At 53.0% G+C, this 14,333-nt stretch overlaps 1 protein-coding gene across 2 annotated transcripts in view; it reads right to left on the reverse strand.

Moving 5' to 3' along the window:
* The window catches only part of LOC144105589 (acetylcholinesterase-like), a 125,712-nt gene that overhangs the window by 14,927 nt on the left and 96,452 nt on the right, over positions 1-14,333 (reverse strand). For both annotated transcript variants that reach the window (XM_077638708.1, XM_077638709.1), the window contains one exon: positions 13,451-13,815. In XM_077638708.1, the coding sequence (XP_077494834.1) occupies positions 13,451-13,815 (365 nt within the window). The remainder of the gene's footprint in view (positions 1-13,450; positions 13,816-14,333) is intronic.

Below are 14,333 nucleotides of genomic sequence, written 5' to 3' on the forward strand. Positions count from 1 at the left end.
CTTATCTTAATAAGTATTCTTCGAAATTAAGGCCGTGTAACTTTTTGCAAAAAACTGAGGAAGGGCCTCTACATCTAAATCTATAGTGAAGAGGTGCAGCAGGACAGGAGTGAAAATATACTTTAAACCTCTGAAAAATTCGCGTGAAGTTCAATCAGCGCCATACGTTTTTGAGAAGTAACGGTCGGTCAGTCGCTAGTTCTACCTCCAGCCCCTTGAGAGATACGCCATTAATAGGAACATCATTATTTATTTATTTATTTATTTATTTATTTATTTATTTATTTATTTATTTATTTATTCGCTTACGCACACTGCAGTCATACAGACCAAGCAGAACGGCAACATTCAAAAAGCAAAATAGAACCAAACACTACGTAAATCCAGGATTCCGGGGCAACAACCAATGGAAAAAAACCAGGGTGTGTTGGTAACACCACCTTGACACATATGGTGAGGCACTCTTTTCAAAAGCAGCGGCATCATCAGCCGCCAAGACATTTTATGGCAGCGAATTCCATGCTGTGATTGTTCGCGGAGAAAAGTGAGTTTTTGATTTTATTGGTGCGTGCAAAGCATGGGGGTAAGGTTATGGTTGTGGCTATTGCGTGTCGGTTTTGTGGGACGGGAAGATAGAGAGGGAGCAGGATTAATCTTTAATCGGATTCAGTATAGCGAGTACAGAAATATACCCTATAGTGAGTACAGCAGGTGCTCTCCTTCTTTTTATAATAGACACATGTTGTTACTAGCCATCTTAAATAATGGCGAGATAGATCTATAGTAAGCGTTAAAGATGAAACGGGCAGCTCCTTCTGACAAAAGCGTATGTATATAAAGTGCAGAATTAAGGAACTATTTGTGATAATACTCGAATACGGACATTATGCGATTGTGCTGGCCAATAGGGTGCCATTGGAAATCATCTGCGGGGTCAGCTTTGCGGTCGTGTGACGGTGCTCACCAAGTAAAATTTGTGTTGTGGGCGCTCACAATGCAAAGCACACTTGTTAGGAAATACAACAGAGTATCCTGTCAGCGCTTTTCAGTTGTGAGATGCGAGCCATGCATAGGCGCTTGAATTTTGGCGCCGTTAACGCCATCTAGCGACTCATTATGGGCACAGGCTTCGTAATGGTTCTATTTTTTTTTATTTCACGAGGAAGGTAATTACGAGGGGCACGGAGATCACCGTTCTGGCCTCTGCCGAGTGGACAAGCGCTCTCGCTGGGTGCCACCGCGGCACCACTATCTCAGTTCGTCGAAATCGCTGGCATTGCATCGCTGGTTGTTTGGAAAGTCTCGACCGACGAACTACCAAACTACCAAAGCGGCAGGCGGATTCTACGGGGTGATTCAGCGCTGCTCTAGCAATCGGCGCTTTCTCTAGTAAACTGCAATGGAGGTTTCGTGACCACAACAAAGTACTAAACTTTCTTTCCGTAACCAGAAAAAGATTAATTACGTGAAATAAAAAAATAATATCTTAGGCTCGAAGACCATACAATTTGTTCTATTCACAGAGTCAATGAATAAATTTTGATGATTTATCTTGGACAACACTATCTGACAAGACTTCTGGCAAGTCATCAAAACATGTTGGTATGTTAGCAAAATCAAATTTCTTCCCACCACAGAAATTGCGGATCAGACACCCAATTCTAAGCTCTTTGATTGTTAGTGTATTGCGTGAACACTACTGCTATAGCGATACGATGAGCGCAAACAGGGGAAAGTCAGTGCCCATTTTTCAGACGACAAGGCATCTGTTGCTCCATTAGTACATCTTCTCTTAATTCTAGCTTCTCATAGTGAAAGATTCTTTTTTAGTAATATATAGGACCTCAATCTTGAGCGCCATACCGTAGACTTACTGTGGACTTCTTTTTATTTGACAGTCAATGCCGACAGTGAGTCTATAGCCTACGGCCGAAGGAGGACGTGGACATTTTCCATACTCCGAATTGAACTGTCGTTCTCTCTTTTCTTGATGGTCCATATTCCCCTTCCCAAGGTGCAGGGTTGGTACCCTTGCTACTTTAACTTAGACAGTCTGTAGACTGTCCGTAGACATTGTATTTTACAAATCTTAGAAACTAGCCTATAGAAATCGTATAGAGAATTTATTGACAATATTGCCACGCTGCTGACTTTCTGCCGGCGCCACCTGGAGGTCGAACTGTGTTCCCGAGCGCGTGGCCGAACGTCTTCTTTGTCCAGAACGAGCGCGGCGGTGTTGGCAAACCTCGCCCGAGTGAACAGCTTTGTTCTCTGTATTTTCGCCGGTGACATTTTTGGTGGAGCCGTGCTGGGTATCATCCTATGTACGCTGACCGGGACGATAGCCCTGACGCTTCTCCCCGACGAGCAGACGCCACACCTGTCCACAAAGCGAGCCGTCGCCTGCGAGGCCTGCAACCCGAATTTGAGCCACTCACGATTCCTGCTCGGGCCATGACTTCCGCCACTGGCAGCCAGACAGGTCAGTCCTTCGGCAGTGCCCCGCCGTTCGTCTTTCTTGCACCTCGGTCGCCACCATCCTTCCACGGCGACCGGTTCGAGGATGTAGAAGATTGGTTGGCCGGTTTTGACCATGTGGCCGCGTTCAACCAATGGGACGACGAGCGAAAGCTGCTGAACGTGTACTTCGCACTGCAAGACTCGGCGAAAACGTGGTTCGAGAACCACGAGGCGTCCTTCTCTAACTGGGCCGCTTTTCGCCGCGAGGTGCTCGCCACGTTCAGTTCGAGCGAGCGAAAGGAGAATGCCGAACTTGCCCTTCGCTCCAGGTCACAGCAGTCCAACGAGAGCGTGGCCATGTTTATTGAGGACATGACCCGCCTCTTCAATCGGGCCGACCCAGCCATGCCCGAAGCTACAAAGGTGAGGCACCTTATGCGTGGGGTAAAGGAGCAGCTGTTCGCTGGCCTCATGCGCGACCCTCCGAGAACTGTCGCCGCCTTTGCCAAGGAAGCGACGACCATAGAACGTTCCTTGCAGGAACGGAGTGCCCAATACGGCCGTCAGGCAAATGTAGCGGCCGCTCAGTACTGCACGTCCTTGCCAGGCCCCGGGGATGAGGCGCTGCGAGCCCTTGTGCGGAGCATTGTCCGCGAAGAACTGCGACACCTCCACTTGAGTGCTCCGTCAGAAAGCGTACCTTCGACAGGCGATGTTCTCCGTGACGAAATCCGGCGAGCGGTGCAGCCACCCCCAGCACCCCTTTCGGAGCCGCACGTAATGTCCTACAGCGATGCCCTGCGCCGACCTGCCTCGGCGCCGCAAGCGTTTCGCCCCGTTGCCGAACAACCACCACCCCATCGTTACGTGCGTCCCATCGAGCAGCAGCAGGACCCGTGCCCTCCATTCCGCAAAGCGTACGTGTGGCGAACGTCCAACAATCGTCCGCTCTGCTACCACTGCGGGGAACCCGGCCATGTTCTGCGGAATTGCCCGTACCGGCGGATGGGTCTGAGAGGATTCCCACCGGACGCGCCTCGACCGCGCTATGGTGAAAGACCGCGGCACATAGAGGAGTACCTGAACTCTCAAGTGCCGCCCCCGACCTCACAGCGGCGACAGTCGCGATCGCCATCCCCGAGGCGCTTTGCTACGCCCAGTCGGCCCTCAACCTCCGGTCAGTTCGGAGGCACGTCCCCTCGGCGGGAAAACTGAAGACGGCGTCCTCCGGGGGTAGGGCCGCCGCCGCTGCACGAAGTCAACAGCCTCCACCCGACGATTGGACGCGACGGCCCGAGCGTCAACGACCCGATCCGACGACCTCACCGACGTGCTGCGAACGATTAGTTTCCGCTGAAATTTTAGTAACCGTCGACAGTTATGAACTGACCGCACTCGTCGATACCGGCGCTGATTTTTCTGTGATGAGCAGGGAGCTAGCCATGACACTTCGTAAGGTTCTGACGCCTTGGTGTGGACCCGTGATCCGCACTGCCGGTGGCCATGTCGTGACACCAATCGGCGTCTGCACTTGCCGCATCCAAATCCGTGGTCTTACTTTCACCGGCTCCTTTGCCGTGTTAGCTGACTGTTCAAAGGACCTCATACTGGGCATGGATTTCCTTCACGAGTATGGTGCGATCATAAACTTTCAGGAACTCATGGTATCTTTTTCCGCCCAGCGAGCCGTTAACACAACCACCGAGCCCTGTAAAGTAATGTTGCGCATATGTGACGACCACATAACAATCCCTACGCGAGCCAGCAAGTTCGTCACAGTCGAGTGTACTGACAGCACCGGCGCTCTTGGCATTGCTGAAGCGAACATGTCCCTGCTACTCGCTCGGCAAGTTTGTGTCGCCCGAGGCCTAGTAGACCTTGCCAATGGCCGTACCGAAATCTTAGTCACGAACTTTACTCGTGAACCGCAACATTTGACGAAGTCAGAAGTCGTCGCTTATTTTGACGAGCTTGGAGAGTGTACGAGGCAGTGCTCTTTATCCACCACGTCAGACCTCGCCGACGCGACGGCTACAGCCATTCCGACTGACGTGAACCCGCACCTCTCGGCCAGTCAGAAAAACAGCGTGCAAAGCCTAATCTATTCCTTCCGCGACTGTTTTGCGGAAACTTCCAAGGTCCGACAGACGCCGCTTACCAAGCATCGAATTGTCGTTGCTGACGACCAAAGACCAATTTGCCAGCGCCCTTATCGCGTGTCTTCCAAAGAACGCGATGCCATCCGCCGCCAAGTTACACAGATGCTCCAGGACGACGTCATCCAACCTTCCACGAGCCCCTGGGCATCGCCTGTTGTTCTCGTCACGAAGAAAGATGGCACCCTCAGGTTCTGCGTCGATTACAGGCGCCTGAATACCGTCACGAAAAAAGATGTGTACCCTCTGCCCCGCATTGATGATTCCCTAGACCGACTGCGTCATGCCACCTTCTTTTCATCCCTTGACCTCCGCAGTGGGTATTGGCAAATAGAGGTCGACGAACGCGACCGAGAGAAGACCGCCTTTATTACGCCTGACGGTTTATACGAGTTTAAGGTACTCCCTTTTGGCTTGTGCTCGGCCCCTGCCACGTTCCAACGAATGATGGACACCGTGCTGTCCGGTCTGAAGTGGCAGACATGCCTCGTATATCTTGACGATGTCGTGATCTTCTCTGACACGTTTGATGAGCACCTGAAACGCTTGCGTGCTGTTTTCGAGGCCATACGTTCCGCTGGTCTCTCTCTCAAGCCAGAGAAATGTCACTTTGCATTTCAAGAGCTGAAGTTTCTTGGTCACATTGTCAGCGCACGAGGTGTTAGTCCAAATCCCGAAAAGACGGCCGCCGTAGCTGCCTTCCCTAAGCCAACAGACAAACGGAGCCTGCGTCTTTCCTGGGCCTCTGCGCGTACTATCGCCGGTTTGTTCCCAATTTCTCCCGGCTAGCAGAGCCTTTGACCCGCCTGACGAAGGATTCTGAACCCTTCATCTGGGGCCAAGACCAGGACAGCGCCTTCACAGAACTCAAGTCCCGTCTGCAGTGTACGCCTGTGCTTGGCCATTTCGACGAAGAGGCCGACACTGAACTGCACACTGATGCTAGTAACGTTGGCCTCGGCGCGGTCCTTGTTCAGCGGCAGGATGGTCTAGAACGCGTGATTGCTTACGCCAGTCGCACTTTGTCCCGTTCAGAAGTCAATTATTCCACAACGGAAAAGGAATGTCTAGCTGTGCTGTGGGCCGTTACGAAATTTCGTCCGTACTTGTATGGCCGCCCGTTTCGGGTCGTGAGCGACCACCATTCACTCTGTTGGTTGGCGAACCTGAAGGATCCCTCGGGGCGGCTTGCTCGATGGAGTCTTCGGTTACAAGAATTTGATGTCACCATCGTGCACAAGTCTGGCCAGAAACACAGCGATGCTGACTGTCTATCCCGTGCCCCAATCCTGTGCCCCACTGACGAGTCCGACGACGATTCCGCTTTTCTTGGTGCTCTCACCACGTCCACCCTTGCCCAACAACAAAGGGCCGATTCTGACCTGCTGCCCCTCATAGAATACCTTGAAGGAATCGCCCCATCTCCACCTCGGCTCTTCAAGCGCGGACTGTCATCGTTTTGCTTGCGCGATGGGGTACTCTACAAAAAGAACTACCGCCCAACGGACACTGTCTATCTGCTTGCTGTGCCAGCTGCGCTTCGTGACGAAGTTCTGCGCGCGTGCCACGACGACCTTTCTTCGGGCCATCTCGGGTTTTCCCGCACGTTGGCGCGCATACGCACCAAGTACTACTGGCCCAAGCTTGCGGCGGTTGTCCGCCGTTACGTCCGAACCTGCCGAGAATGTCAGCGCCGGAAGACGCCACCGACTAAACCAGCCGGGCTCCTGCAGCCTATCGATCCCCCGCGCCTCCCATTTCAACAGGTCGGCATGGACTTACTCGGTCCGTTTCCGGCGTCTTCCATGGGTAACCGGTACATTGCTGTTGCCACTGACTATCTCAGCCGCTACTGTGAGACCAAGGCTCTTCCCCGTGGTACCGCCGCCGAAGTCGCAAGATTTTTCATTCATAACATTGTGCTTCGTCACGGAGCTCCAACGGTCGTATTAACTGACAGGGGAACCCCGTTTACGTCGGCACTTACGAACGAGGTACTTCGACTCAGTGGCACCAGTCATCGAAAGACAACGGCTTACCATCCGCAAACCAACGGACTGACTGAGCGGCTTAACAAGACAATTGCCGATATGCTTTCTATGTATGTCGACGATGACCACGCGAACTGGGACCGGATACTTCCTTACATAACGTTCGCGTACAACACTGCGCTTCACGAAACGACGCGCTTCACTCCTTTCCATTTGGTGCACGGTCGCGAAGCCTTGACTATGCTGGACGCCATGCTTCTTCCGGATCCTACTCCCTCTTCTGTCGTGGATGCCGACCAATTTGTCCGTGACGCCGAAGTTGCTCGCCAAGTTGCTCGACAGCGAATCCGGTGCCAACAACAACGCGACGCCGAGCGTTACAACCTCCGCCGCAGGGAGGTGATTTACACACCCGGTGACCAAGTCTGGGTGTGGAGCCTGTTACGTTTGGAGACGCCAACATGCCAAGAATATTAAAGCCACTGGGACTCATCAATCTACCGAGGCTTCAAAGGGCCGTCGATGTGGTTGCAGCGCTACGAGTGCAGGTGGTGGCGTCTACAAGGGTCATTCCCCCCCCCCCCCCCTGCTGTTTAAGGGGTGAAACGGCTCCCCGCTGTCTGAGAAAGGCTTTAGTGAACCTGTCTTTTGTTCTCAACGCCGGACCAACCCGGGACATTTTTCTCCCGGAGGGGACGGCGGGGGAGCCGGCGAGCGGCGGAACTGCAAATCAGCCGTGACAAATGCGGCCGGGTTTGGCTAAGCCAACGTCTCTGGAATCTTCATGCTTCGAAAACAACTTCGACTTGAACTGTGCTTTCCCACGCTCTACGTGACAGCTTCTGCGAACTGCGGTGGGATCCATTCGCCCCCACACTACCGCTGTGAAGTGCAGGTGACTGACCTTCGACGCTCTCAATGGGACCCCGTTCGGGCTATTCATCACTGAAGCCTGGACAGCGCGGACACTAATCTGCCAGAAGTGGCAAGAGTGTGTGGATGGGGGCGGACCCGGAAGACTGGACACGTGATCTACATCACAGTGATTCGACGCATTTTTAATGAACTAGATTCCCCAACTAGGGACCTGGGGACAGCGGACCCTATTTAAGCAGCGACCTGGCGTGTGTTCGCCAGCTCCCGATTCACTCTTTCAATCTTTGTATAAATGTAAATAAACCCTTCAGTCTCTCCTTCACCTCGAAGACCCTCTCATCTCTTCGTCAACCCCACTACAGCAGTCTCCCGATCCGGAACCCGGGGACACCGACCTTGGCGAGAGACGGCACAGGCGAACCAGGGGCCCGCATCTAACAACTGGTGGCAGCGGTGGGATCGAAGCGGCATCCCCCAACTCCGGTGGCCTGCTATGGGGCCGAAGCCCCACTCCTAACAACTGGTGGCAGCGGTGGGATCGAAGCGCAATCCCCCAACACCGGTGGCCTGCTACGGGAGAGAAGCCCCACTCCTAACAACTGGTTGGCAGCGGTTGGATCGACCATGCGGCGTGGTGTTGCTTCTGTGGGTGAGTGCTTGAACTTTGCTTGAGATTCGCCAGGCTTCAATTGTTTGGGTTAATACATTGAACTGCTGGGAATCGAGGGAAGTTGATCAGTGAGTCTGAGTGCGTGTAGCTCACGTCAACGGTTGATCAGCAAAGTCAAGGCTCAGAGCAGCAAACATGGACCTAATGAAGTTGCTAAGGTCAGATTTGCTGTCATTGTGCGAAGAGTTGGGTGTAGATTTAGGGGTTAAGAAAAAAAAGATGGACATTTGCAAATTGCTCTTGGAAACCGCCGAGGAAGGAATAATTACCGATACGTGGGAACTCCTCAAAGCTGAGCGAAAGAAAAAGGAAGATGAGCTAAAGAAAAAGAAAGATGAGCGGAGAAACATAGAGGAACAAAGGCTAGCGGCAGAGAAAAAGAAATGGGAGCTCAGAAGGTTGCAGCTTGCGCATGAGAGAAAGAAACTGGAAGATGAGATCTCGAGAGCCAAGGCTCCAGAGAGAGCGAGTCAGGCCGGATCGTTCCAGTTGGACAGACGTGACGACATAAAACAGTATTGTGAAACAGCGCCCACGTATGAGCTAAAGAAACTGGATGATGAGATCTTGAGAGGCAGGACTCCAGAGAGAGCGAGTCAGGCCGGATCGTTCCAGTTGGACAGACGTGACGACGTGAAACAGTACTGTGAAACAGCGCACAACCGTCAGGAAGACTGCGGAGCTGTAATGTTGAAACGCAGTATCGAAAGCCACGCGGAGACAGAGGACGAAAGCTCAATTGCAGACGAGCAGGGCGTTTCAGGGGTAAGCGCTCAAGCCGATAAGCGGGCGGTGGATGACTGCCTTCAGGAAAGCGAACTGCCCAACTCGGGGGCAGCGGAAGGTTCGTCTGTCAGCGGTGTGGAGCTGACACTGACCTGCGAAGGCAAAGCGGCCAGTCTGCAATTGTATGAAGGTCTCCGAGGTTCCTCTGAAAAACTAGATCAAGCTAGTTGCGATCAGGAGACACAAACGGAAGTGTCTAGACGTAAAAACAGGAAGAGGGCACGGACCAAGAAAAAACGGTTGAAATGCCAAGCCCTAAATCCAGGAGCGCAGACAGGTGCTTACGTTAGCACAGATAAATGTGCGGCAGAAGGGAAAGAAAAGACTTCCCGCATGGAACCTTGTAATTTTGCAGGTAAAGTTACTGGTCAGGCGGCACGCGCAGGTGCTTCTAAAGGTGACCGCAGTAACAGAAAGAGAAAAGCGCATCTTGCAAGCAGGACAGGGGCGAGGTTCTTGAAAGGGCATCGGCCAGCGTTAAGACCCAGACAACCCCGACCTGACAGAAAGGCGGTAAAGAAAAAGGCAAAGTGGCAGGAAAGATCAGAGGGCGCTAGATTGCGGTACACCCGGCGCATGCGAGCTCAGGGGTCGAGCAATAAAGACCACGCATGCAGGCGTGTTCGGCGCCCACAGTTGACAAGGATGGGTCCTGCACTTTCCGCACTGTATTCGAGGAAGCGCGCAGGGCGAAAGGGTAGGCGGGCTTGCTTGGGGCGAGAACAGAGAGCAGCTTCTCGCTCCGGTCGCTGTCCGTCGCGCGGAATCGGTTATCGGCACTGCATGGGCTACCGGGGCCTACTGAGCGCGTCGAGGGACTGTGGAGAGGACAGTAGCGATCAGAAATGTCTTCTTTCAGTTGCCCTTTGTCACGAGTTGACAGTCGTACAATCAGTCAGAGCGCGACCCCGGCGGGCGCGGCTGAAGGACTAATCCTTTCGACGCGGGGGTGGTGAGCCATGTTTGACCCCGCGTAGCAATTCGAAGTAGCTGTTTTTTTTATTCCTCTTTCGGTTGTGTGCGTGTAAAATCGGGAAAGGAAATGCTACTTTGTTTTAGGTTAAAAAAGTTAGATTTGATTAAGTGTCACTGTTTTCTTAGCACTTAAATAAAGGTAATTGTGCTAATGAGTTAGAAAGGACGTGTGTCAATTTGAGATGCTACTAAGTGATAAAGGCACTCACAGGAGTTCAGCGAAGACATATCCCGAGTTGATGATAAGCTGTTTGCTTATGTAGAACCGTTCCGAGTAAGCAAATTTCTTTGTGTTTGAATTTTGAGCGCACGTTTCGCTTTGTATCTTTAGCAAATACCGGACGACAAGTTTTGTTGGGGGCCATAGTTAGGTATGAAACGTTTGTCTCATTCGCGATAGTGTAGCTAACGCATTGCAGAGGCAATGAAAGTACGTGAATTTGTGCCCATTTGAGTACCTGTGTTTAGCGGCGCTAGGTTAGATAGCCGATTTTGCTATTCAAAGATTACGCGAATGAAGTGAGACTGCAGAATTCTGCGGAGAAGAGCTGTAGCAGCTTTCTGTACAAGTGATGGGGACGAGGAGACCGTCAGACCTCAAGATAGCCCCTATCGCTGAATTCCCGCAGCCCCGAACTAAGACGGATGTACGGTCATTTCTCGGTCTTGTGGGGTACTACCAAAGGTACATACCCAACTATTCACAGCTAGCAAGTCCTTTGACCGATGCGCTTCGCAAGGAAAAGCCGAATAGCGTTATCTGGGACGCAGCAAAAGAAATTTCGTTTCAGAGCTTGAAGAGCGTGCTGGTTTCGCGGCCCGTGTTACGCGCGCCGGACTACAGCAAGGAATTCGTGGTCCAGTGTGACGCCAGCGACCGGGGTATGGGGGTCGTATTAAGCCAAGTCGGAGACGACAATGAGGAGCACCCTATCCTTTATGCCAGCAGGAAGTTAACCGTAAGGGAAGAAGCCTACAGCGCTTCGGAAAAGGAATGCGCTTGTCTGGTTTGGGCCGCACAGAAGCTAGCCTGTTATGTTTACGGGGCGAAATTTACTTTCGAGACAGATCATTGTCCGCTTACATGGCTGCGTCAAATGTCGCCCAAGAATGGCCGCTTGCTTCGATGGAGTCTAGCCCTCCAGCAATATAACTTTTCTGTGCGATACAAAAGGGGCAAATGTCAGTGCAATGCCGACGGATTGAGCAGGTTATTCCCATAATTGAGGTATCCGTTCGGTGGCAATTCGGTGCCTTTTCGTATTTTTTTAGGTACTAGTTAGCTTTGTTTTGGCGTGGTGTCCTATTATCCTTTTTCTTTTGCTTCCAAATTTGCCACCTCTCTTCAAGCCGTGTTCGGCGAATCGGACTTTGGCAGCGAATTTGGCAGACATGGAAGCTGTTCTTAGTAGCCGAGATTACTGCTGTCAGCTACAAAATTTTGTGCTTACGTTTACATTGACAATGCAGTAGTATTGCAAAACAGCCTGGCGGCTCTCGGGTGAATTTCGTGCACTGCCTGGGGAGTGGCGCCATGTTGAGTGGCTGATTTCGACTAATGCCTCCGTTGTCCGAGGTTTAGGACTCTACTCTGTGCTTGCAGACAAGATGCAGAAGGGCCTCCCACGCTACAACTCAAGTCATCTCTCCTCGACCAGTGATTGTGACCACTGGCCGATCGAGGATTGTCCTGGCCGCGGAGGAGCTGTTACGTTTGGAGACGCCAACATGCCAAGAATATTAAAAGCCACTGGGGACTCATCAATCTACCGAGGCTTCAAAGGGCCGTCGATGTGGTTGCAGCGCTACGAGTGCAGGTGGTGGTGGCGTCTACAAGGGTCATTCCCCCCCCCCCCCCCCCCCCCCCCCCCCCCCCCCCCCCCCCCCCCCCCCCCCCCCCCCCCCTGCTGTTTAAGGGGTGAAACGGCTCCCCGCTGTCTGAGAAAGGCTTTAGTGAACCTGTCTTTTGTTCTCAACGCCGGACCAACCCGGGACATTTTTCTCCCGGAGGGGACGGCGGGGGAGCCGGCGAGCGGCGGAACTGCAAATCAGCCGTGACAAATGCGGCCGGGTTTGGCTAAGCCAACGTCTCTGGAATCTTCATGCTTCGAAAACAACTTCGACTTGGACTGTGCTTTCCCACGCTCTACGTGACAGCTTCTGCGAACTGCGGTGGGATCCATTCGCCCCCACACTACCGCTGTGAAGTGCAGGTGACTGACCTTCGACGCTCTCAATGGGACCCCGTTCGGGCTATTCATCACTGAAGCCTGGACAGCGCGGACACTAATCTGCCAGAAGTGGCAAGAGTGTGTGGATGGGGGCGGACCCGGAAGACTGGACACGTGATCTACATCACAGTGATTCGACGCATTTTTAATGAACTAGATTCCCCAACTAGGGACCTGGGGACAGCGGACCCTATTTAAGCAGCGACCTGGCGTGTGTTCGCCAGCTCCCGATTCACTCTTTCAATCTTTGTATAAATGTAAATAAACCCTTCAGTCTCTCCTTCACCTCGAAGACCCTCTCATCTCTTCGTCAACCCCACTACAGCAGTCTCCCGATCCGGAACCCGGGGACACCGACCTTGGCGAGAGACGGCACAGGCGAACCAGGGGCCCGCATCTAACAAGCCCAATCCGTTTGCGAGGGCGCTCCGAGAAGCTTCTTCGCCGTTACTTTGGTCCGTACCAGGTGTTACGCCGCCTCAGCGCGGTGACCTACGAGGTGCTCCCTCAAGGAACTGTCCGGTCCTCTCGACACCCGAAGTCCGAGGTCGTCCACGTGGCGCGAATGAAGCCGTTTTATTCCCGTTAGCCCCGGACCCAACCCCGCCATTAACTTTTCGCCTTATTTTTTTTTCTTCCCCTCGCGTGCGGCATCGATGCCTCTTAGATGGGAGGGGCAATGCCACGCTGCTGACTTTCTGCCGGCGCCACCTGGAGGTCGAACTGTGTTCCCGAGCGCGTGGCCGAACGTCTTCTTTGTCCAGAACGAGCGCGGCGGTGTTGGCAAACCTCGCCCGAGTGAACAGCTTTGTTCTCTGTATTTTCGCCGGTGACAATATATAGATTTATGGCTAAAGACTTTTAGTACACTTTTGTCTATAGGCCATCTATTGACAATCTAGAGATTTTTCTATAGACTTTCAAGAGACAAAAGAAATATCTATAAGAAGGCAACAGAGTCTATAAGAAGTCTTTAGAAAGTCTATAGTGCTTGGAGCAACAAGGCGCTGACACTGAGCGATACGGAAAGAACCCCCTTTTTGCGTTGCGCTTTCTTTTATACCCCGTGGGTCTGACCAGTGCATCTACACGACCAGAGCGTAACCCGCTACACATAGATACATATAGAACATTTTTATCAAGGCAGCGTACCGGGCACTGTGTGCTTAACGCGAGTCTTTCGATTCTTCTGTCCCCCTCAAGAATCTATCGGGGACAACGGCGACAGAAAACATCCGCTCCCGTGGCCTTAAAATCTCTGCCGTGTCGCGGAGTGCTGCAGGGCCGGAAAGAGACCGGACTCACCCTTTCTCGGCGAAGGTGGCGATCATGTCGATGAGCTGCTCGGACGCCCTGACGTCTTCGCCGACGAAGTTCTCCCGGTCGACCAGTGGCAGCCCGAAGGCGTAGGCCAGGTCCATTCCGTGGCCCACCCCGGCCCACGGAAGGCGGGCCCGCTTGGCCGGCCAGTGGTCGAACACGTAGGCGTAGACGGCGCCGCCCCGCGAGGCGTGCGCCGCCGCGGCCGCGTGCATGGGGCACACGAAGAGCCGGTCGCTCAGGTAGTCCACGAACTGGCGTCGCAGGGAGCCGCCGTCCGAGGCTGCCTTGGCTGCGTACTCCTCCTCCACCATCTCGGGCGCCGCGTCACCGGTCCACGAGGAAAACACCTGGGGGGAAGACTCGGGAATGCGACAACAGGGAATCGCGCCAACTTTCTCGCGTAACGCACTCATGAAGGTAAGGCACAATACGCGAGAAAAGTGGGACGCATTAATCCGCTATGCGCGGGAAACACGCAGGCAAGTACGTGTATTATGGGAGCCACTCTGGCTGCAGTATAACATAAAGCGGATCGCGGAACCATCCCACCAGACTTGATGCCGTGCATGCAAACGGTGGCGCATCGGCTCGACGAGATACGCTAGCAAATAGGATGCGCTACTCCCAACGCTGCTCTATAAACTGACCGTCTCGTCAACGTACCACTCCATCGATTCAACAAACAAAATTCACAGAGGGGTTACCTATGTGTAAAGCGAGATTTTGCGAAAGCCCTGTGTGGTGGTGGAATAATGCTGGTTATTCATTATTTGCCTTATCTGGTCGAGCGTGTGTTACGTCACTACTCCGTCGCTATTGACATCGTTCTCAAAGCACTGAGCGTGGCGCTTAAATTGGCTGCAAT

This window comes from Amblyomma americanum, chromosome 9 (genome assembly GCF_052857255.1).
Source record: "Amblyomma americanum isolate KBUSLIRL-KWMA chromosome 9, ASM5285725v1, whole genome shotgun sequence".
NCBI classification, from domain to species: domain Eukaryota; kingdom Metazoa; phylum Arthropoda; class Arachnida; order Ixodida; family Ixodidae; genus Amblyomma; species Amblyomma americanum.